The sequence below is a fragment of the Carcharhinus amblyrhynchos genome, chromosome 7, assembly GCF_965287045.1.
Source record: "Carcharhinus amblyrhynchos chromosome 7, sCarAmb.v2.hapA, whole genome shotgun sequence".
Lineage (NCBI taxonomy): Eukaryota > Metazoa > Chordata > Chondrichthyes > Carcharhiniformes > Carcharhinidae > Carcharhinus > Carcharhinus amblyrhynchos.
Window position 1 is genome coordinate 35,813,313 of NC_137330.1, and position 23,753 is coordinate 35,837,065.

General features: G+C 42.3%; 2 protein-coding genes across 4 annotated transcripts in view; one reads left to right on the plus strand and one right to left on the minus strand.

The window, feature by feature from the left end:
- The first annotated feature begins 664 nt into the window (after positions 1–664).
- iah1 (isoamyl acetate hydrolyzing esterase 1 (putative)) lies at positions 665–19,761 on the plus strand. Of its 2 annotated transcripts, XM_080192138.1 has the most exons (7): positions 665–764; positions 4,264–4,304; positions 8,890–8,942; positions 11,019–11,167; positions 12,247–12,408; positions 13,508–13,629; positions 18,254–19,761. In XM_080192138.1, the coding sequence occupies exons 1-7, from the start codon at positions 674–676 to the stop codon at positions 18,422–18,424; spliced, it is 789 nt and encodes a 262-aa protein (XP_080048264.1). In that variant the 5' UTR covers positions 665–673; the 3' UTR covers positions 18,425–19,761. The 2 variants fall into 2 exon arrangements, with proteins under 2 accessions (XP_080048264.1, XP_080048265.1); XM_080192139.1 differs by lacking the exon at positions 4,264–4,304 and having other exon boundaries at positions 667–764.
- A 578-nt stretch (positions 19,762–20,339) lies between these two features.
- Positions 20,340–23,753, minus strand: part of adam17b (ADAM metallopeptidase domain 17b) — a 58,945-nt gene continuing 55,531 nt past the window's right edge. For both annotated transcript variants that reach the window (XM_080192137.1, XM_080192136.1), the window contains exons 18-19: positions 22,524–22,580; positions 20,340–21,278 (exon numbers count right to left, since the gene is read on the minus strand). In XM_080192137.1, coding sequence (XP_080048263.1) covers positions 20,934–21,278; positions 22,524–22,580 — 402 coding nt within the window. In that variant the 3' untranslated portion in view covers positions 20,340–20,933. The remainder of the gene's footprint in view (positions 21,279–22,523; positions 22,581–23,753) is intronic.

The following is a 23,753-nucleotide window of genomic DNA, read 5'->3' on the forward strand; positions in this document are numbered from 1 at the left end:
GAGCTTCCTGGTAATTGCATGTTCTTGACTAATCATGTCAATCAATTATTCTATAATAGAATAAAAACAAAATTACTGGAAATCTGAAATCAAAGGAAAAAGTGCTGGAAGTACCCAGCAAGTCTGGCAGCTTCTGTGATATGACTTCTTCAGAATTCCTAGACTACAGTAGATTCAGATTTGAGACAAGTAAAATTCCAATAGTAGGAAGTTTTGGAAATCATAGAGCCAAAGTTATGTGTTCATTCCAGTCATGTTACCCACTTTTCTGTCAGGTTCCAGATTACTCCTTTATCTCTAAATATTTTTGAAAGAAAAACAATGGAAACACAAACTTCTGTGATCTTGTGTAAATAGTGGTTTGTCTTAGCATTTATAGCATTATTCTGCATTATTATAGCATTATAACACTATCCTGTATTGTTCCCATTTAAGCAACTATCTTGTTTCAAATATATTTTAAAACCGAGGGATAATGTGATGTAAACTTTCTCTACTTCAGAGCCTTATTGTTATAAGGTAGGTTAGAAATGTGATGGTTTTATTTAAAACAGAACAAATGAAAAGGAGAAGAAACCCCCCAGTCTGGGGGAGGAGAAGGTTTTGTTGCAGGTTTGACTGGGCGGCGGTGTGGGAGGAACGCTCGGGTCGGGCCGCACAGCCGGGGGAAGGAATGAGACGGAGCACCGCCGGGTCCGGGGATCATGTCGGCCTGCGGTCTCCTGTGGCCCAGAGTCATCTTACTCGGAGACTCCATCACTCAGGTAAGAGAGCCCGGCTGGCAGCCGGGACCGAGGCCTCCACTTTCCCTGCCCCGAGACAGGGCCGTCCTGAGACCAAATCCATTTATTGTGTTCCCTCTCCCTGAGCTTGTTCCCTGCTGATTAAAGGGTTCTCTTCAATATAGTTCAAAAATGTTGTGTCTTCTGTGCCTATTGTATCACAGTTGGGCAGCTGCAGTTCCTAATTCTTATTGCCCTATTGTTTTTTGAACTTAGAAATTTGCTCTACTAGCTCCTTTGCAGTGTTTGGAGGTCTAAAGTACATTCCATGGTGAAGTTGTCCCCTTTTCTATTTCTGAGCTCAACCACATGGCCTCATTTGATGCTTCATTTAGTGTATCATCCCCCTCTCAGCTGTAACTTATTCTTTAACAAATGATGCTACACCTACAACCTTTTCAGCTTCTATCCTGCTTGAACAGATCGAGGGATGTTGAACTGTCATTTTTGCCCTCTTTAAGCCAAGTTTCCAAGCAATGATATCATGCTCCCATGTGTCTTACCTGTGCCCTCAGCTCATTCGCTTTGTTTGTTTTACATCTTGCATATAAGTACCTTTGATGCTTCTGTCTTTCAGAGTCACTCACTTATTTATGTCTCCTGCTCCCTTTTAATTAGACCTGTTGGAATCTGCCCTTGGGTTCTCATCCCCTGCCAATCTAGTTTAAAATCCCCCCCAACAACAGTAACAAATCTCTTTGCTAAGACATTCATCCTAGTTCTATTTAGGCTTGTAAAGATCCCACCTTCCCCAGAAACCTGAAGTCTTCTGCATCATCTCTCCAGTAATGCTTTCATCTGGTCTATTCTATTATCATGATCACTAGCACATGGCTTTGTAAGTAATCTGGAGATTACCACCTTTTGAGGACCTGTTTGCTAATTTCTTTATCAATTCCATGAACTCTTGAAAGTCTTTCATTGCGTTTGATACTATCTAACTTTTTTAGTTACCCAAGTATCATCTATGTATTGTGACATACCCCTTTAAATGTCTATCACTGCATCTCTATTGACCTATCCCTTAAACTCATTTGCCAGTTCAATTCAGCTAACTCTGCTTTCATGTCCTTATAATTGCTATTATTAAGTTTAAATATGAACCTTGGATTCATTCTTCTCTCCCTTGAACTGAATTTAAAATTCAGTCATATTATGGTTGCTGCTACCTAGAAGCACTTTCACAATTAGGTGATTCTATGAAGTCCTCATCTAGGCCACCTTTTACTCATCTGATCTTTCCAGTCAATATATATATATATACATAGAATAAAATCCCCCATGATTATTGCCACAGCTTTCTGATGAGGTCCCATTATTTCTTCCTTTATACCCTATCATACCTGTGGTTAGCGTTAAGGGCCCTGTACATCACTCCCACAAGTGACTTCTCGTCTTTATCATTTTTCATCTCTACCCAAACCACTTCTATATTCTGGTTTCCTGTACTTTGTCATCGCTCTCTGTTATACTAATACAACCATTCATTAATTACCATCCTGTCTTTCTTAAATGTCATATCCTTCAATATTCAGGTATTTGTCATCCTGTAGCCATGCTATTAATAGCTATCAAATTGTTTGTTTATTTCTATTTATGCTGTCAGTTCATGTGTTTTGTTTCAAATGCTACATGCGTTCAGATACAGAGCTTTTAATTTTGTCCTTTTGTTTTTGTAATCTCTAGCGTTATCTGCTGATTCTTCATAGATTTGTACTCTATCTCATCTTGTTGCAGTCTGTTTATCATTTCCTGTGTTGATATCTTTCTTTCTTGCCTTGTCTCTGTGGAATTTTTTACTGTAGAGGGAGATAGAGGCCAATATGTATTTAAGGCTGAGACAGATTTTTAATCAGTAAGAGAATTAAGGGTTATGGAGATATGGTAGGAAAGTGGAGTTGAGGATTGTCCATCATGATCTCATTGAATGGTGAAGTAGACATGATGGGCCGAATGGCCTCCTGCACTGTTGTAATTCTTTGATTTAGGTGGGAAAGTGAAGCTGAGGATTGTCAGATCTGTCATAATCTCATTGAATGGTGGAGCAGACTTGATGGACTAAATGATCGACTTCTGCTCCTACGTACTATGACCCCTATTCTTGATTTATCACATCTTGTCCAATTTGATTCCTTGTCCCCAATATTTAGTTTAAAATCCTCTTTACTCCCCTGTTACGTGGCCCAAAAACACTGGTCCCAACACAGTCCATATGTGGACTTCCCAATGTTACAGATCCCATTTTCCCAATACTGGCAGCAATGCCCCACAAACCCACTTCTTCCACATTAGTCTTTGAGCCATGCATTCATTTTTCTAATCTTATTTGCCCTATGCTAATTTGCACATGTCTTAGGTAATAATGCAGAGATCATTACCTTTGTGGTTCTGCTCCTAAATTTGGTGCTGAACTCATCACACTGACTATACTGAACCTCTTTCCCAGTTCTACTTAAGTTGTTGCTAACTGTCTGGACCCTCTCCCACTCCAAGTTCGTCTCCAGCCCTTAACAGATGTTCCCAAAAGTTAAGGCACATGGGATACAAGGACAGGTAGCTAGATGGATTGAAAACTGGCTAGGCAACAGGAGACAGAGTAGTAGCGGAAGGGTCCTTTTCTGGCTGGAGGTCTGTCACCAGTGGTGTGCCGCAGGGCTCAGTACTGGGACCTCTTTTTGTGGCAGATGGAATTTAATCCTGACAAATGCAAGGTGATGCATTTTGGAAGGAATAATGCAGGGAGGAGTTACATGATAAAAGGTAGACCAATTAAGAGTATAGAAATGCAGAGGGACCTGGGAGTGCAAGTGTACAAGTCTCTGAAGGTGTCAACACAGGTGGAGAAGGTTGCAAAGAAAGCTTATGGAATGCTAGCCTTTATAGGAAGGGATATAGATTATAAGAGCTGTCGTCTAATGCTTCAGTTGTACAGAACTTTGGTTAGACCGCATTTGGAGTACTGCGTCCAGTTCTGGTCACCTTACTACCGGAAGGATGTGGAGACCCTGCAGAGAGTGCAGAGGAGGTTTACCAGGATGCTGCCTGGTATGGAAGGACTGGGTTATGAGGAAAGATTGGGAAAACTGGGGCTCTTCTCCTTAGAAAGACGGAGATTAAGGGGGGATCTGACAGAGGTGTATAAAATAATGAAGGGTATAGATAGAGTCAACATTGGCAGGCTTTTCCCTAGACTGGGGACAACTATCACGAGAGGTCACGATCTAAGGGTGAGAGGGGAGAAGTATAATTTGGATACTAGAGGAAGGTTTTTCACACGGAGGGTCGTGGGGGTATGGAATGCACTACCAAGTAAGGTGGTGGAGGCAGGCACGCTGGACTTGTTTAAGGTTTACTTAGATAGGCACATGAGTGAAACAGGGATGGAGGGTTATATAAGATGGTTTTAAAAAGGGTCAGAGCCTCGGGTCGATACTGGAAATGTAATAGTACATGTTAACGTTTTGTCTCTTTTAATCCACAGGTGTCGGTCCACCTTGTTATCAAACGAGGGGCATGCACATGGTGGGTCGTGCGTGGGCTGCTCTTGGATGTTTCGAGAGTGGCCTAGTACTTTGTGTCGATGTGTGTGCTTAAACCTGGACCAGCAGACGGGCACCACAACAGCTTAGTGACTATCACTGCTAGCTGTGCAGATACATGGATTTGGGCCGGTGTCTGTGGGAGTTTGCGCATTCTCCCTGTGGTTGCGTGGGTTTCCTCCGGGTGCTCTGGTTTCCTCCCACACCCCAAAGATGTGCTCTTAGGCTGATTTGTGTACCAAATTGACCCTACACTATTCTCCCCTGAATCTGGCTACAATAGGGGTACCATTCGCATACACATGGGGCAAGGTTGGTGTAGGAAAATGCTTTAAAATCACGGCGCGGGCTCGTTGGGCCGAAGGGCCTGTTTCCCGTGCCGGGTTGTTCTTTTTTTTTTGTATTGGCACTGGGGAGGCCACAGAGCCTGCTGGACCCTTGCTCTTTGCAGCAGAGAACAGTGTTAATCCCCCTCACTATACTTTCCCCAACTAACACTTCATTCCCTTCTGCTCCCCCACTTGAATAGCTTCCTATACCACAGCACCACGGCCAGTCAGCTCATCTACTCTGCAGCCCTCACTCTCGTGCAGAAATGCTAAAAGAACGTCAAACCTGTCAGACAAATGGGACCTCTGGTCCCTTACCTACCTCATTTACAGCCTCCTATACCTGACTACTGTCCTCTGAAGTGTTCCAAGGAAAATAAGTATTCCCCAAGCACGAGGTCCTTAAAAAGTCCCTAAAATACTGCTTGCAATTGTGCAGGCCCTTTTGGGCTCATATGTTTCACCTTCAAAAATGCAATTTCAACCAGGATGAAGCTTGGAAAGCTCATTGGAGTTCACAAGAACATCTCATGAAAGGCCCAATGCAGGAGACCCGCGTTTGATCTTCCACAAAGCTAGTGGACAACATAGGAACAGGAGGAGTACGCTTAGATCCTTCAGCCTGTTCTACCATTCTACAAGATCAGAGCTGATATGCAAACTAACTCCATATAGCCAGCTTTGCCCATATCCCTTTACACCTTTGCTTAAGAAAAACTATCAATCTCAGTTTTAAAATTAACAATTGGGTCAAATCGCCTTGTAATTTTCAGGGACCATAACCTAGTTTGTGTAATCTCTCATCATTTGACCTTCAGTCCAGGTGTTATTCTGAAAAATCTGCAGTGCACTCTTTCCATTGCCACTATATCCTTCCTGCAGTGTGATACCCAGAACTGCTCACTACTCCAGATGTGTTCTAACCAAGACTTTGTATAGATGAAGTATGACTTTTATCCACTTGTATTCATGTCCTCCAGATAGGCAGCTCCAACCACACCCATACAGTCCATGACTTAATCCACACATTGAAAATTAAAATTTTCCAGTGTGTTACTATGATTACCCTGTACAGGCCATGATATATTCTTCTATTCCAATAATCTAGATAAACAATCTGCATGTAAGATGATAATCATTGCTCTACATATATAGCCATAAGATAGTGTACTATTTAACAAGCCAACCATTTTCTTATTGCCCATTATAGGGTAGTTCAGGGATAGCTAAACCATGGATCACAAGCTGCCTGCAGTTCTTTGACACACAGAGTGGCTCATTCCCTGTGCTGTGCAGTCCATTAAATTATGCATTGGACATGAACAGTGCTGTCATGTTTGTTTGTTCCAGTGCTGTCACAAGATTTCTTTCGTAGTTTCCTGCTGTTCTTAATTAGGGCTGCGTGACCCTCAGCGCCATTTTTCACAGCTCCTTAACCCAATCTTTCACTGCTGACCTTCCAATTTTTGGCCTTTTTGGAAAGGGAGGAAACCATTTCATACAGGATTTTAAGAATCTACTATATTAGGATGCCAGTTCTCTGATTAAAATTTGCTGTTCAATAGGCGATTGCAACCTTTTCAGGCAAACCTTTTTTAACCTCTAGACTGACTTTCCACATTGGTGAAGCAGGGCTGACAAAGTCAGCTGAGCAGTGAGAATGTGCTAGCTCTGATGTGTGTCAGTGAAGCGGATTTGTTTTGTGTGTGAATCTGAAATGTGTGTGAAGGGAGCCTGGAAGATTAGAGGATTGGTTGTCAAATAGGAGGCAGAGAGTGGGGGTCAACGGGTGCTATTCGGATTGGCGGATGGTGACTAGTGGAGTGCCCCAGGGGTCGGTGCTGGGGCCTCAGCTTTTTACCATTTATATAGATGATCCGGAGGAGGGAACCGAGTGTATGGTGTCGAAATTTGCTGATGACACCAAGATTGGGGGAAAGGCAAATTGTGCGGAGGGTGTGGAGAGTCTGCAGAAGGATCTAGATAGGCTGGGCGAATGGGCCAGGAAATGGCAAATGGAATTTAATGTTGGCAAGTGTGAGGTGGTCCACTTTGGTAGGAATAATGGTAGGAAGGACTATTACTTACGTGGTGAAAAACTGCAGCAGGCGACGGTGCAGAGGGACCTTGGGGTCCTTGTGCATGAGTCGCAAAAACCCAGCTTGCGGGTGCAGCAGGTGGTCAGGAAGGCGAATGGGATGCTGGCCTTCATAGCGAGGGGGATTGAATATAAAAGTAGGGAGGTCTTGCTGCAGCTGTATAGGGCATTGGTGAGGCCGCAGCTGGAGTACTGTGTGCAGTTTTGGGCGCCGCACCTGCGCAAAGATATTTTGGCCTTGGAGGGAGTGCAGAGGAGGTTTACTAGGCTGATACCGGAGTTGAGGGGGTTGAGCTCTGAGGAGAGGCTGAATAAACTAGGCTTGTACTCGTTGGAGTTTAGAAGAATGAGGGGAGATCTCATTGAGACGTATAAGATGATGAATGGGATGGATAGGATAGAGGTGGAGAGACTTTTCCCGCTCAGAAAGGATAGTAGGACTAGGGGGCACAGCCTCAAGATAAAGGGGTGGCGGTTTAGAACGGAGTTGAGGAGGAACTTCTTCACTCAAAGGGTGGTGAATCTCTGGAATTCTCTGCCCGTTGAAGTGGTGGAGGCTGCCTCGCTAAATTTTTTTAAGACGCGGGTTGATGGGTTTTTGATAAGAGAGGGGATTAAGGGTTATGGGGAGAGGGCGGGAAGGTGGAACTGAGCCACGACAGATCAGCCATGATCTTATTGAATGGCGGGGCAAGCTCGAAGGGCTAGATGGCCTACTCCTGCTCCTATTTCTTATGTTCTTACTAGAGAGGAAAATGCTGCAGGTTTCCTCTCAGAATGGTGTGCAATAGTAATAAATATGTGCCTGGGTAAAAGTTGTCCATGCCTTGCGGCTCTCAAATATCTGAAGATTATTGTACTCCCAACGTTCAGAAAGTTTGGCTACCACTGGCTTAGTGTGCGCAGCCAGTGTGATGAAAGGACAGGAAACCTGTGTGGCTGTTCTGAGTCATGGTGTGGAGATGCCGGCGTTGGACTGGGGTAAACACAGTAAGAAGTCTCACAACACCAGGTTCAAGTCCAACACTCTGGTCTCCCACTCTGTTTGTGAACAGATCTCCCACTCACCTGTTGAAGGGGCAGTGCTCCAAAAGCTAATGGCGTTTGCTACCAAATAAACCTATTGGACTTTAACCTGGTGCTGTGAGACTTCTTACTGTCTTCTGAGTAAGGTGGTCACTCTTGGCTGAACTGGACCAAAGCAGCAGCATTTGTGGCAGCAGGGATCCTACCAACAAAGCACCAAAGGAAGAGGCCAGGTTGCATGGTTGGGGGGCACATGCTGCTGTAGTGAACTTTGCTGCACTAGAGCAAGCAAGGGACCTGATCCTAGCCCATGTAATATATCCCAAGATACAGTCAACCTTGGTTCAGCTGAAGTAAACTTAATTTAGACTCTGCTAATCAATCCAGCACTAGAGGTTATGCTCGAGGCAATGTCAAGGCCTCAGTGACTGCTGGCCCGGCTGCCTGCAGAATGATGTAATTATTTTGTGATTCAACATCACTTGAAGAATAAGAACCAGAAACATTCAGTATCTCGCCAAGATTTATTTAAGGTAGCTCAGTCTTGGAGAAAATCAGGAGGTTTAACTGCAAAGAACAGATGCTGCAACACTTTCTTTTTTACTGGCCCAGCATTTCTCAGGATGTCACTGAATTTTGTCAATTATGTTTTCAGCGTCAGTAGACAGATCAAATTAGGCATCACAACAAAACATCTTTGCAACCCTTGCCCAAAATTAACAAGCTTTAAGTCCTGTTGAGACTCGGTGGAAGAGCACATATTAACCATTATAACAAGAATAACAATGCACATTTATGTAGCACCTATAACAAAATAAAATGTCCCAAAATGCTTCACAGGAGAGTTATAAGGCAATATTAGGGCAAATCACCAAAAACTTGTACATAGGCATAGATTTTAAGGAGAGTCAATGGATGGAATTCCAGAGCTTGGGGCCTAGGCAGCTGAAGACATGGCCACCATTGGTGGTACAATTAAAATTGGGGATGCTTAAGAGGCCAGAATTAAAGAAGCATAGATATCTTGAAGGGTTCTCTATGAAATGTACTGTGATGTGATGTGAAAATGTTTTGGCAAAATCTAATTGTGCAACTGTGTTCTCATTGTTCCTTAGCGTTCCTTTGATCAAGGAGGCTGGGGTGCTGCAATCGCAAACAGACTTGTTCGGTAAGGTAAATGCCTGCTTAACATAGAATGGAATTGTAGAATCCCTACAGTGGTCAATCGAGTCCGCACCGACTCTCCAAAGCGTATCTTACCCAAGCCCATTGCCGTCCTACCCTACTCCTGTAACCCTGCACATTTACCATGGCCAACCCACCTGACCTGCACATCTTTGGAGTGTGGGAGGAAACTGGAGCACCCAGAGGAAACTCATGCAGACACAGGAAGAATGTGCAAACTCCGCACACACAGTGACCTGAGGCTGGAATTGAACCTGGGTCCCTGGCACTATGAGGCAGCAGTACTATGATGTGATGTCTGCAAAGGAGCTATCTGTCTTAATTATTATAGTTATTTTGATAGGGAGAACTGCAACATCATATTTCCACTAACTGCAACTTTAAAGAAACAAACGTAATGAAAAGGAAACAGTATTTTACTACAAATATTATAACTCTCTTACTGTTGCACTATTTCCACTTCAGAGGGCAGGTAGGGCCTCAATGTAATATCACATCTGAAAGACAGCACTCTCATCAGTATTGCACTGAAGCATCAGCCTAGACTTTGCACTCAAGTTTCTTGAATGGCCTTGAACTCACAACCTGCTGATTCTGAGGCAAAAGTGCTACCATTGACCCAAGGCTGACATTGCCAAGATGACCTGCTTTGTTTTGATCAGTGAGCAGAAGGAGGTAAACACAAGAACAAAAGATACAAGAGCAGGAGCAGACCATATGGCCTGTCAATTCTGCTCTGCCGTTCAATACCATCATGGCTTTTCTTGGACTTATTTTCCCACCCATCATCTATCCCTTAATTCCTTGAGATACCAAAAGCCTGACGATTCCAACCTTAAATATATTAAACTAAATCCACAATCCTCAAAAGTAGAGAAATCCAAAGATATGTAACCCTTTGTGAAGGGATTATCTTTATTAAATCAGTCCTAAATAATCAACCTCTTATCCCAAGACTGTGTCCAAAACTGCATATACAGTATTGAGGTTGTGGTCCCACCAAAATCCTTTACAACTGCAGCAAGATCTCTCTATTCTTGTATTCCAATCCCCTTGCAATAAAGGGCAATTTGCTATCTGCCTTTCTAATTGCTTACTGCACCTGCATGCTAGCTTTCTGCATTACTTGTATGAGCACGCTTGAGTCAACGCTTACAAGTTTCAAACATTTTTTAAAAATACTCGTGTAATATTTCCATCTTCTCATGTAATGGGACCATTCCTAATCTAAGGAATTTTAGAAAATCATAGGTAACACATTGACCATAGTTGTCGAAATTTTCCAACCCTACAGTATAGGCCTGCGGTGCTTGTCAGATTTTAGTCCCTTAAGTTTCCCCAATACTTTTACTAGCCCCTTGGTTATCTTCAACTTTTAGAATTAAACTGTGTCTTACAGTACACAAACTTAACATGGAATTCAATGGAATTATGAAGACTATTTCCCAGTGGATCTTTTACTATGAGATTACTAATTAACCAGACTTCATTACACAATACTTAATTCCATTCTATTTAGTTTTAGATTTGCAGCTGGGGCAGAAAGAAGTGATGAAGAGAAAATTTAGCACTGTTTTTGACATAGGATGATAAAGTGGAAGGAGTTTCAAAGGGGAGGAGTATAATTGCAGAAATAGTACCAATCAGTGCTGGAGCAAAGAGGATAAGACATGGAGAATATTCAGTATCAAAGCACTGAAGGATGCGAGTATATGGGGTTATAGAGCTGAAGAAAGTCAACGAAGGATGAAACTTGACTTTTAGAGGCACTTGGGGATGAGGATCTTGAAATTGATTTGTAAGGGAACAGTGGATCTGAGCAAAGATAAAGACCTTGGAAACAAGAATGGACATTGAATTGAAGTTTGTCAGAGTTGCAGGAGAGTAGTAGAGCAGTCCGATCACAAGATAATAAAGGTGTTATTGCAAATTGCCCGCAGAAAAATTGTACAGTTTCAAAGTAAGAGTATATAATCATTGCATTCTGGATTTATAACCTTGTGTATGACACAATTTTTGTTCTTTATTTAGCACACAAAATTGTAATTTCTTTTTGTAGAAAGTGTGACGTGCTGAATCGTGGTTTATCAGGGTATAACTCAAAATGGGCCCTGAGTGTTCTGCCAAAGATTATTACTCAGCCTGCTAACCAAGGGACCATTGCTGCTGTTACGGTCTTCTTTGGAGCAAATGACTCCGCTTTGAAAGGTAAGCATTGCACACTTCCAGATCTCTCTAAGCAAATGTTTGTCTACTAGAAGTATTCTGGTTACTCTGCTGGCTAGGAACACCTCCAAAGGACAGTGGCGTTACTTTCTCGTCACAAACATTTTGTCCTCACTTGACCTCCACCTTTGCAAATTTCCAGCAGGAATGATTGAATAGTGATCAGAAGTGAAAATCTTGGATTTTTTTTCCTTTCCATAACATGAAGATGCTATGGTCCAGTTGTAAGATTACCTTCCATATTGCTGGCTGGAAACAGTTTTCCCAGCACAAACAAGGAGTTGGATCCTACATCAGCCAACCACTGGTAAAACCCACCAAGACAGTAAAGGATGCTGGCTTTTTAAAGTATGTGCAATTGTAAATAGTTGGCTCTCCCCACCTTAACCCCTTAAACTGAGCATTAATACTCGTAAATTTAAGAAATGGTTAGCAATGTAGACTTTTCACTGCTTTGAATAGTATAATGAGGAACCCATCTACATAGTAATAATTAGTCATAGTTCCAAAGAAGAGTCATAATGGATTTGAAATATTTACTCTTTCTTTCGACAGAAACTGCGAGACCTGCTCAGCTTATCCAGCACTTTGTTTTTATTTCAGATCTTCAGCATCTGCCGTATTTTATTTTTATTTCCTTAGTAATAATTTTGTCCAGGGGATTGAAGACTGGTGACTGGTTGCAAAAATATTGTTGTGTGTGTATATATAGGAACAGATGACCAATGGGAACTGAAAGCACAAGGATAATTGATTCAAAAAGTGGTGAATTTTTAAAACCAAACCTGTTTCAGATTCCTAAAATCCAGATTAGAAAATTATGGCAATTTATCAAATTTTTAGATGTTTTTGAAAAAAACGTTCACATCAGAAGAGACTGCTTGTGTTCGTGAAGCTGTGTCAAAGTGAATTTGAAATTTTATTTTTACTAAAAACTGCAATAATGACTTTAATTGCTTCAGAGTAGTTTTGAGAGAGCTTCATTGTGTGGCATGTACTGTTGGCTTATCGTTTACTACACTACAGTATGTAATTATCCTTTTTGTTTTGTGATTGATTAGATGTGAACCCAGTGCAGCACGTACCTCTCACTGAGTATGCTGAAAATCTGAAATGTATAGTCCAATACTTGAGATCCATAGGCGTTTGTGAAGAAAAGGTGATCATGATAACACCACCTCCACTGGATGAGTCAGCTTGGGAAAAGGAGTGCATTGTCAAGGGTAATAGAAACACTTCGTACACACTCTTGAAAAAAAATCTCCAGTTAATAAATTGAGTCATTAGAATCAGTAATGACTTATGCTCATTGGATGGAGAGGAAAGCTGAGGGAACCCAGCAAAGTTCTCTAGGGTTGTGAGATTGTCCCACTAGGGGGTGGCGGAGCAGTCTGTTTCTCTACTATGGTTACCCAGAAGTTAGAAAATATTGGAACATCAAAGCTTCTTCTGAGTAACTGGTGTATAACACAGTGATTTGAAGTTTGCAATTTAAAATCACATATTTGGATGGTTCACAATACAGCACAATTGTCCTGTTCAAAAATCTTTGCCATTTTTTTGACTTGTGTAGAACTGCCCGACTCCACCTGTTTCAGCTGTTCTGCTGTTGAAACATATGTTCATCCCTTTGTTACCTGCAGATTCGACTATTCCAACACGCTCCTGCCTGATGTCCCACATTCTATCCTCTGTAAATTGAGGTCTTCCAAAACTTTGCTGTGTCATAACTTAGTGCAAGTGCTGTTCTCTGATTACCAGTGTGCTGCCTGACCTATATTTCCTGGTTTTGACTTTACAATTCTCACCCTTATTTTCAAATCCCTATCTCTGTAATCTCCTCCAGCACCACAACCTTCAAAATATCTGAGCTGTTCTAATCCTGGCCTCTTATGCATTCCCAATTACAATTGCTCCACCATTGGTGGCTGTTCCTTCAAGTACCTGTACCCTAAGCACTAGAATTCTCTCCCTCAAAATCTCTATCTTGCTTTCTCCTTTAAGACACTCCTTAAAATCTGTCTCACTAATCAAACATTTTGTCATGTGACCTAATATCTCCTAATGTCATACTTTAAATGCTCCTGTTGTGAAATTATGATCATTAATTAATCCTGTTTCTTTACACATTACCAAACCTAAAATAGCCTGTTTACTGGTTGGTTCCCCAATGCATAATTCCAAGGAACTATCCCAAATAGACTCTGAACTTGTTTTTAAGATGTGGGGTGGAATTTTGCTAAATAATGGCAGTGTCAGCATCATTCTGAAAAGCAAATATGTGCTCAATTTATGGTATTTACTACTGTGCGTCCTTTTTAGATTGTATATTAAACAGACATAATTCTGTAACCAAGCAGTATGCTGAGGCCTGTGTAAATGTAGCAACAGAATGTGGGACTGACGTGCTTGATCTCTGGACCTTGATGCAAAAGGAGAATCAGGTAAGGAAAGAGAACGTGCACTATATTAGTATGTTTTTTTTAGAGTAAAGTTGGAAAGGAATGACAGATGATAATGCACTTGTGTGATCCTTCATGCAGTGTATGTGAATGTCCTGGCAAGGCCAGCTTTTGTTGCCTATCCCTAATTGCTCAAATTGTTGAGTCACCTTGAATCTTAGCAGTCCATGTAGTGGAGGTACACCTAGTGTGCTGTTAGGAATTACTAAGAGTTTGACCCAGCAACTTTAAAAAAAAAACTAAAAAAAAGAGAAAATGCTGTAGGGGGAGAAAGAAACAGAATTAATGTTTCAGGTCAATGACCTTTTGCCAGAACTGGGATAAGTTAAATAAAGAACAAAGAACAAAACCAGCCCGGGAAACAATTTATCACATTTATCCGGATTAAACTCCATTTGCCATGTATCTGCCCAATCAACCAGCCTATCAATATCCTGCTGTATTGCCAGACACTGCTCCTCACTGCCTGCCAATCCAGCCATCTTGGTGTCATCAGCAAATTTGCTGATCACACCACCTACTCCCTCTTCCAAATCATTTATATACACTACAAAGAGATCCCAGTACCGAGCCCTGCGGCACACCACTAGTGACAGACCTCCAGCTAGAAAAAGACCCCTCTACTACAAATCTCTGACTCCTCTTTGCAAGCCAGTTCTCTACCCATCTAGATACCTGACCACATATCCCATGAGCTTTAATCTTCTGTACCAACCTACCATGAGAGACTTTGTCAAACGCCTTACTGAAATCCATATAGACGACATCAACAGCTCGTCCTTCGTCGACCATTTTTGTCACCTCCTCAAAGAATTCTAGCAGATTTAAGGCAAGACTTCCCCTTGACAAAGCCATGCTGCGTATCCTTAATCAGATCGCAACGCTCCAAGTGCGCATACATCCTATCCCTAAGAATCCTCTCCATCAACTTACCTACCACTGACTTTAAGCTCACCGGCCTATAGTTACCCGGGCTATCCCTCCTACCCTTTTTAAACAATGGTACCACATTTGCTGTCCTCTGGGACCTCACCTGTGTCTAAAGAAGAGACAAAGATTCACGTCAGAGGCCCAGCAATCTCATCCCTCGCCTCTCTAAGCAGCCTAGGATAAAGGCAATCGGGCCCCGGAGATTTATCGGTTTTAATGCCATCTAAAAGCCCTAACACTTCTTCCCTCATAATCGACAGATCTTTCAATTGGTCTATCGCTCCCTTAATGACCGTACCAGACATCAAGCCCCTCTCCTTCGTGAATACTGACGCAAAGTATTCATTCAGGATCTCCCCCATTCCCTCTGCCTCTAAGCACAATTCCCCACGTCTGTCCCTGAGAGGACCGATTTTACCCCTAGCCACCCTTCTGTTCTTAAGATAGGAGTAAAACGCCTTTGGATTCTCCTTAACCCTACCTGCCAAAGCCATCTCATGCCCTCTCTTTGCTCTCCTAACTCCCCGTTTGAGATCCCTCCTACTCTTTCTGTATTCCTCCAACGCTCTCTCCGTTCCCAGCTGCTTAGACCTGACATACACCTCTCGTTTCTTCCTAACCAGGTCTTCTATATCTCTAGTAATTCACGGTTCCCTAATCCTACCTTTCCCATCCTTTCTCCTAACTGGCATATGCCTTTCCTGCACCCTTTGCAGTTTTCCCTTGAAAGACTCCCACATGCCTAACGGGGTCTTGCCTTCCAACCGCCTATCCCAGTCTGTATCCCTAAGCTCCTGCCTAATCCGGCTCTATCTAGCCTTCCCCCAATTTAGCACCCTCCCCTTAGGACAGCTCTCGTCTTTTTCCATTTGTACCCTAAAGTAGACGGAGTTGTGGTCACTGTTAGCCACATGTTCGCCTACCGCAACCTCAACCACCTGACCCGGCTCATTTCCCAGAACTAAATCCAGTATCGCCCCCTCTCTAGTCGGGCTATCTACATATTGTTGCAAGGATCCTTCCAATACACATCTTACGAATTCCTCCCCACCAGACCCCCCAGCTCTAGGCACCTTCCAATCCACCCCAGGGAGATTAAAATCTCCCACTACAACAACCCTATTCTTCCTACACTTATCCAAAATGTCCCTACATATACCCTCTTCCACTGCCTGTGGGTTATTGGGCGGCCTATAGTACACTCCTAGCATAGTAATGGCCCCCTTCCTATTCCTCAACTCCACTCAGAGACTCAATTTCCAACCCCTCCATGTTATCCTCCCTCTGCACCGCTGTGATCCGCTCCCTAACTAAGAGCACCACTCCCCCTCCTCTTTTCAACCCTCCCCTATCATGCCTAAAACACTTATACCCTGGAATATTTAGCTGCCAGTCCTGCCCCTCCTTTAACCACGTCTCTGTCACTGCCACCACATCTAAATTCCTCACGAACACCAAGGCCCTAAGTTCATCCGACTTTCCCGTCACACTCCTTGCATTAAAACAGATGCAGCTAAGAACCTCAGGCCCTCTCGGATCCTCCTTCTCCTGGGGGATTTTCCTATCATCTAGACTTACCCTGACCTCCAACTCACTCCCAGTGCCTGAGTTGTCTCTCTCCTCCCCACCCCCCCTCCATACTAGTTTAAACCCTGCCTAAACACTCCAGCCAACCTCCCAGCTAAAATATGTGTCCCCTTCCCATTTAAGTGTTCCCTTCCTTTGCAAAGACTTCCCAATGGTCAACAAAACTAAAACCCTCTGTCCTGCACCAATCCTTCAGCCACGCATTCAGCTGCAGGATCTCATTATTCTTATACCTGCTACTGCTATAAGATGATGAATGGGACGGATAGGATAGAGGTGGAGAGACTCTTCCCGCTCAAAAAAGACAGTAGGACTAGGGGGCACAGCCTCAAGATAAAGGGGAGGCGGTTTAGAACGGAGTTGAGGAGGAACTTCTTCACTCAAAGGGTGGTGAATCTCTGGAATTCTCTGCCCGTTGAAGTGGTGGAGGCTGCCTCGCTAAATATTTTTAAGAAGCGGGTTGATGGGTTTTTGATAAGAGAAGGGATTAAGGGTTATGGGGAGAGGGCGGGAAAGTGGAACTGAGCCACGACAGATCAGCCATGATCTTCTTGAATGGCGGGGCAGGCTCGAGGGGCTAGATGGCCTACTCCTGCTCCTATTTCTTATGTTCTTATATGCTGGGCACTGGCAGCAGCCCAGAGATCACCACCCTGGAGGCCCTACACTTCAGCCTGGCTCCCAACTCCCTGAACTGTGTATGTATTTCCCCCCTACTCTTCCTTCCTATGTCCTTCTCTCCTACATGTATAATTACATCCGCCTGGGTCCTTTGGCCCTTCAAGATTCCCTCTACCCTCTCCGACACATCCTGTACCCCAGCTCCAGGGAGGCAGACCACCATCTTGGAGTCCCGCTTTTGCCCACAGAACCGCCTATCAATTCCTCTAACCCTCCCATCCCCCACCACTACCTCACATCCAGCCCCCTTCCTTCTCTCTGAGGCATTTTCCTCTTCCCCTCGTGCCCCTTCCACCTCAGTTGGTGCCTTACCCCTGCTATCTTAAGAGACTACCCCTGGGGTAGCTCTTGGAACATTACTCCTCTTCTTTTTCCCCTTCCTAACTGTAACCCACCCATCACCCCTCCTCGGCTCTGGGATCCCCTCTTGAATCTGGTTCCTATTCAGTAGTGCCTCATTCTCCCTAACTAAAAATAAATCCTCCAGCCTCAAATCCAGTTGCCTAACCCAGGCCCTCAAACGCTGCAATTCCAGACACTTGGTGCAGATGTGGACTCCGGAGATGCTGTGTCTCCAGGAACTCCCACATATTGCACCTTACACAGCTGACACGTCTCCCCATGGTCCCTGCCATTTATTTGACTACCCTCAGACCTATGGACACACTGAAAAATTTGACCAGTAACTCACCTTGCCTAAGCCCTGTGAGCCAAAGCCCTTGCAGTACTCACTCAACACCTGCCTCACTCTGCTGCCCGCTGTCTACTGTGGCCTTGTTTTTATCCTCCCTCACTCCCTTTCCAACAGCCCTTGCGCCTAGGACCCACTATGGAAAGCACATGACATGGGTTAGTAGTGGAACTGAGACAAAAAGAAACAAAATTTGTATCAAGTGGCAGTGAAAAATTGATTAATGAAGAGCTGCCTTGTGAAAGCCAAGTCAAAGGAAAACCAAGCCTGCAAAGAGGGCATAGATTATGGTCTGAAATTGCTGTGTGGACCAGCACCGTTGAAGCCAGTAGTATATGTAGGGCAGCACTATAGTCTTCGTGCCATGGATCCGGCTTGGTTCACTATCTGTGCAGAGCCTGCACGTTCTTCCTATATCTGCATGGATTTCCTCCCACTGTTCAAAAGATGTGTGCTAGTTGGCTATGCTAAATTGTCTGTGTACCCAAACAGGCACTGGAGTGAGGCAACTAAGGGATTTTCACAGTAACGTCATTAAAGAATTAAATGTGACACTAATAAATAAACTTTAAACAGGTCTCTGTCTGTCCACTGCTTTCTTGTCACTGTTATCAATAAGATTACCTCCAATTAACTGTGTTTTAATGACTGCTGTAAGTAATTATATGTCTAGCACTCATTTTAACTCAATAATTGCATTTTTTAAATTCTATATAGGACTTTTCTGCCTATCTTTCGGATGGACTGCATTTATCAGAGAAAGGAAATATGTTTCTGGAAACACGTTTGTGGCCACTGCTGGAAAAGAAAATGGAAGGATTGCCAATGATCCTGCCTCACTGGAGTGACATAGATCACCTGAACCCTGAAGCCAGCCTACTGGTGTAATTGGACCACACAGGTTCAACACATTGAGCATGTACAGGATTCACGTTCTGTGGAACTTGAGGCTGAAGAACAGTTTATGAAGTGACAAATGCATTCATCATACTTCGAGACTTTAAATGAACTCTGGTTCCTGTCCCCATGAGGGTTAACTTTTTAGTTTATGTAAGAATCATTGCAAGCCATGTGATACCAGGTGCTAGATTTTAACCTTGTCACAAGATTTGTTTACAGAGAGATGAAGTGACAGAGTGGGATAGAAGGAGGTAGGAGGATAAAATAATTTCTTTAACTGGAATAGCTGACTTGCTGCTTTAAAGTGATCATTCAGATGGTGATTGTTTATGCAGCAGCTTCATTGTCAGTGAAAGGAACTCTTCCAGAAGAGTTCCTCTCACTGACAAAGAAAACAAGCAGGTACATTCAGTTGTGCAGCTAAACAAGTCAGCATTAAGCAACTGGCTCGTTCTTGAGCAGTCTTGCTGAGTAGATCATTATGGCAGAAGTAGCCCATTCTACCAGTCAAGCAGTCTACTGTTCTATTGCCCTATTCTTTCACATGTCCATTCAATTCCTTTTCGAAATTATTGATCACTACTACCCAGTATAGCTGTCATACTCAGCAGGATTTATAAGAGGGGCTACAATCATTTACTGTCAGAAATATCACTCTGGATATTGTTCAGTTTAGACAGTTAAAACTCAATTAACAATGAGAAACTGCAAACAATTGTTTCAGTGCTGATAGCTTTCACATTAAATTGTCTTATTCAATAAGACACACAGCTTAACCTTCTAAAAACTATTCTTTAGGTGAATACTTTGAGATTCGCTAAATACTGCGCAGCTTATTTTCAATAATGGGAGAAGAGTCACTGTCTGGTCACTACAAGACTCACCAGGACTGGAGCATTTCAGCTAGGAAAAGAGACTGGTTACAGGGGGTTGTTTTCCTTAGAGCAGATAAGGTGGAGGGGGGAACCTTATTAAGATGTACAAAATTATGACAGACATAGATAAGGAGTCAATAACCAAAGCCAGGGAATTTAGAGGAAATCTGAGGAAAAACTTTTTCACCCAGAGGGTGATGCTAATCTTCCTGAAAAGGTGGGAACGTGAACAACATTTAAGAAACTTTTAGATGAGCACCAGAAACACCATAAGATGCAGGGCTATGGACCAAGTAGATAAGTGCTTGATGGCCAGCAAAGACACGATGGGCCAAAGGGCCTTGTTTTGTGCTGTAAAATTCTATGACTAAGTGATATGAATATTATATCAAGATCTGTATTGTACAAAAGCTTCAAAATAAACATGTTAATTCAACAATTTGAAAATAATCTACAGCAAACAACGTCATTCGAGTCTCATTGCTCAGCAACTTTCTCAAAAAAACTCAACTGCTTCCCGTATCCTTATCTGTTGTCTTATTCTTCTCACCATTCAGATGCACAAAAACAACTTTCCCACGTAGGATGTTTAAGAATGTAGTGATTGATAGCTACGCAAAATCCCAGCCTACATCCAGAAAACTATAAATGTCAAAGGCTGTAACAATTGGAGCAGGAACCACAACCACTGGAGTGGTCACATTCAGACTCTGGGCTGAGAGAAAAGTAAAATATTGTGGATGCTGCCAAATCTGTGGAGCATTTTTAGCTATTATTTCAGATTCTGGCATCAAAAGCATGACTAATAAAGTATAAGTCTGATTGGTGAAAATCATTTCAATCTCTGCTCCCTGTCCTTTTCAAAATTGCGCTTAATAAATCACTAATATAGTAATATCAGCATTTCTTGCATTGCAATGGAGTTTGCATAATGATCATTGTTCTTAAAATTTTATTTCAATATTTACATAACCTATTTAGAGTTCCTTCCCACTATTTGAAATTCCTTGGTAAAAGAGACAAAGCAATTAAAAATCCAAACTCTTTATTAAAGTACAATGCTATCATAACAGTTTCCCACAGTGTTTATAGTCACAAAAGCCTTTAATCATTACAAAAATTGCAGCATTAATCTGCCCACACTGCTTGCAAGTACTGATACAGAAAAAATGCTGAATGTTATGGTGTGATAGGGTAGCAATTCATGTATCAGTCCTTTCAAATAGCGTCACAGTTTTTTGAAAAAAATCTTGAAATAAAAGACAATGTACTTGCATTGTATGTGAGACTTGATGACTATGTACAAGAATGCAGTGTAAAAAGTACCAATGATAAATTATTCAATGACAGCTGAATTTGGTTATTTGTGATAAGTCATGATTGGTCCAAATTGATTAAAAAGCAGGGGGGGGAGGTGTTTCAAATCAGATTGTATGCTTCAGGGCCAGTTATAGGCGTTTCAAGCTAGCAATCAAATTATCAGTTTTTAAAAAAATACTGCACAAACCAGGAAGTAGACAATGTCAAATTTACATATAAATGGATTTAACTTGTAACAAAAATCAGAGAAAGCACATGATAAATAATTCAGCTTTTTTAAAAAACTACTTTAACTGAGGAGCTCAGCACTCTGTCTCCTTACTGTCAATCCGGGCTTGTCGCTGCAGCTTGAATGGCTTGTCACTCCTGTTGACTGTGTGCCCTGTTAAATCTTCAAAGGATTTTGCTGTCTGGCTACTATTTGGAAAAGGATCTTCATCTAACCCACTCTCACCAATTAGAGAGTCAGCGCTAGGATCTTCCTGTATAGTGTCCATTCGATGATGGTCAGTTTTTGTTGGCACTACCATTGTTGGGACAGTCACTGGTGGTGGTGGTGGCAGTGGTTGAAAACGGTTTGTAGACTGAGGAAGTGACTTCACTATTCGAACAGAAGCAGACTCCAGGCTACTAAACATCTCAGGGTTCTGCAGTTAAAGTAAAAAAATACATTTCACGATTGTTCACAATAATTTGAGAATAGAGATGCTTCCAGATTTGTCTCTCTTTCTGGCAAAAATGTCACAATCATCTTAAGAGTGGATGTTCACTAAATGAGTTTACGGTAACTATATAAATTCATTATTCATTCATGGAATATTGACATTGCTGTCTAGGCAAACATTTATTGCCCTGGAGGTGGTGGTGAAAACAGCCTTCTTTACAACTGAATAATTCGCTAGACCCAATTTAGAAGGCAGTTAACAGGCAACCACATTACTCAGTTTGGAGTCACATGTAGTTGGATAAAGACAGCAGATTTTCTTCCCTACTGAACACTTTTAAAAGAATCCGGTAGCTAACATGGTCCCTGTTAATGATACAAGATTTATTATTCCATATTTATTGAAGTAACTGAATTTATATTCCCAGCTGCTATGGTGGGAGTGGAATGCTAATACTAGATACTAATCCAGTTACAAATCAGAAAACTGCCTTTGAGGTGTTTGCTTCACAACTTATAGATACACAGATTTTAGTATTTCAGTTGCTTTAGACTTGAATGTCACAATTAGGCCAAGAACCTAGTTCTACATTATTTTGAGTCCAACAATAGTTGGACTCCATGCTAAACTGGGGGCATTTCAAATAACACTTTCAAAATAATCCATCTAAATGGCCACATATTCAATTTATAATGGATAACTTGATAAATGATGCATCCATTCAATAAGTGATGGAACCTAAGTAATGCTCAAGTAACTAAATTAAGCACAGATGCATGCTCAACATAACAGCATGGGTCTTGGTGGATGGGTTTATTTGGTTTTATAGATTTTCTGCTTAGTAGCAGAGAACTGCATATTATACTGATACATCAGAAAGTTCATCCTTAGCCCAGGCTGTTAATATGGTTGTTTCTACCATTGGATAATTCTCCCAATGCCCTGACCAATATTTATCTTGCAACTAACACTACCAAAAACAGACTATTTGGTCATTCCATTCATTGCTCTTTAAATTACATTACTGAAAGAAAAAATGTTTGCCTTAAAAACTGTACAGTACTTTGGGGCATCAGAGTTATTAAAATGAAAGTTTTTTTAAAGCTGTAAATAAAAATAATCCAGAAGAAATTCATCAAAAGTCTATCAACAGCCATGGAAACAACTCAGAAGTACATTTTTCAGGCAAAGAAATCAGACTGTTAAGAAAGTTTCTGCAATACATACACTGGGAGGGAAAAACGTTTTCGTGCTCTCCTCATACTGCTGGTCTAACTTCTTATCCTACAGGAAAAACAATAAAATTGTTAATTCACCTCTGTGATAATTTGTTACAGGTTGAACTTCAGGTTGAACAGGGGACCAACCATGATGGCCTCACTGGTGGGACCAAAGGCCACTAAAGCCCCTAAGGAGGTCACAGGCAGGGGGTGCCCCTCAGGCAGTGACAGCCTGGCATCACTCACTGGGCATCCTGGCAAAGTGGCAGTACTCAGCAGGCACTGAACAATGCCAAGGGGGCAGGAACTGAGGGGGAGGGACAAGAGCCAGACAAGGAGCAAGGGGAGGGAATCCAGGAACTCTATGGGGAGAGAGGGCTGGTGGTAGGCATAGGGCATTTGAGACCAACGGAGGTGGGAGGGTGATCAGGGATTGGAGGCTGGGCCTGGCCATGGTGGGTTTGCTGGGTGGGTGGGTGGGGGGTGGGGGGCGTTCCGTTGTTAGGGCTGGCCAGTTACACTAGAGGGAATGTGAGAAACCAGACAAGAGGGTGTTGAATTGTTAAGTCTAGAGGTGGCAAAGGCTTCAATGAGGGTTTGAATGAGCAGGTGAGGTGATGAGGGGCAAAGTCAGGCAGTAGAAATAGGCAGTCATAGTGATGATGCACAGATCCAGGGGTTTCTTCTGAATTTGTGGAAGAAATTATGGAGCACCTGTCGTCTTTGTTATCTTATGCCAAGTCTTAAATTTGCTTGAAGCTAGGAATAGAACATAAGAACTAGGAGCAGGAGTAGGCCATCTGGCCCCTCGAGCCTGCTCCACCATTCAATAAGATCATGGCTAATACTTGTATCATGCCTGTAGGTTTTAACAACATTTAGTGCCCTGATTTCATGCTGGACATTAAGAAAAATCACCTTTTGATTTTGGATGTAACAGCATTACAAGTTGACCAATATCCTTAAGTGATCATATATTTCAGAGTGTTATGACTAAGATATTAAAACAATTTTGCATTAAGTATACTTAGCAGGAGGCTTGATAAAAATAAACTGATTTACATTTATCTAATTTAAATTGATTCTTCTGAATAATTAAGATGTTTGTTGCTTCCGATTATACATGAACAATTTACACTGAAAAGTTAATAAGCAAACAGGCTCGATGCTCCACGGGGAAGGTCAATTCAGGCTTCAGAAAATTGTGCCCAATTTTGATGCTATTTTGTGGGTTATG

What these genes read in the sequence shown, in the direction of transcription:
- iah1 (XM_080192138.1), top strand. Translation starts at nt 674, where the DNA reads ATGAGACGGAGCACCGCCGGGTCCGGGGATCATGTCGGCCTGCGGTCT. An exon ending in TCGGAGACTCCATCACTCAG is followed by an intron (nt 765 to 4,263) that starts GTAAGAGAGCCC and finishes TTTAATCCACAG; the next exon opens with GTGTCGGTCCACCTTGTTAT. An exon ending in TGATGCAAAAGGAGAATCAG is followed by an intron (nt 13,630 to 18,253) that starts GTAAGGAAAGAG and finishes AATTCTATATAG; the next exon opens with GACTTTTCTGCCTATCTTTC.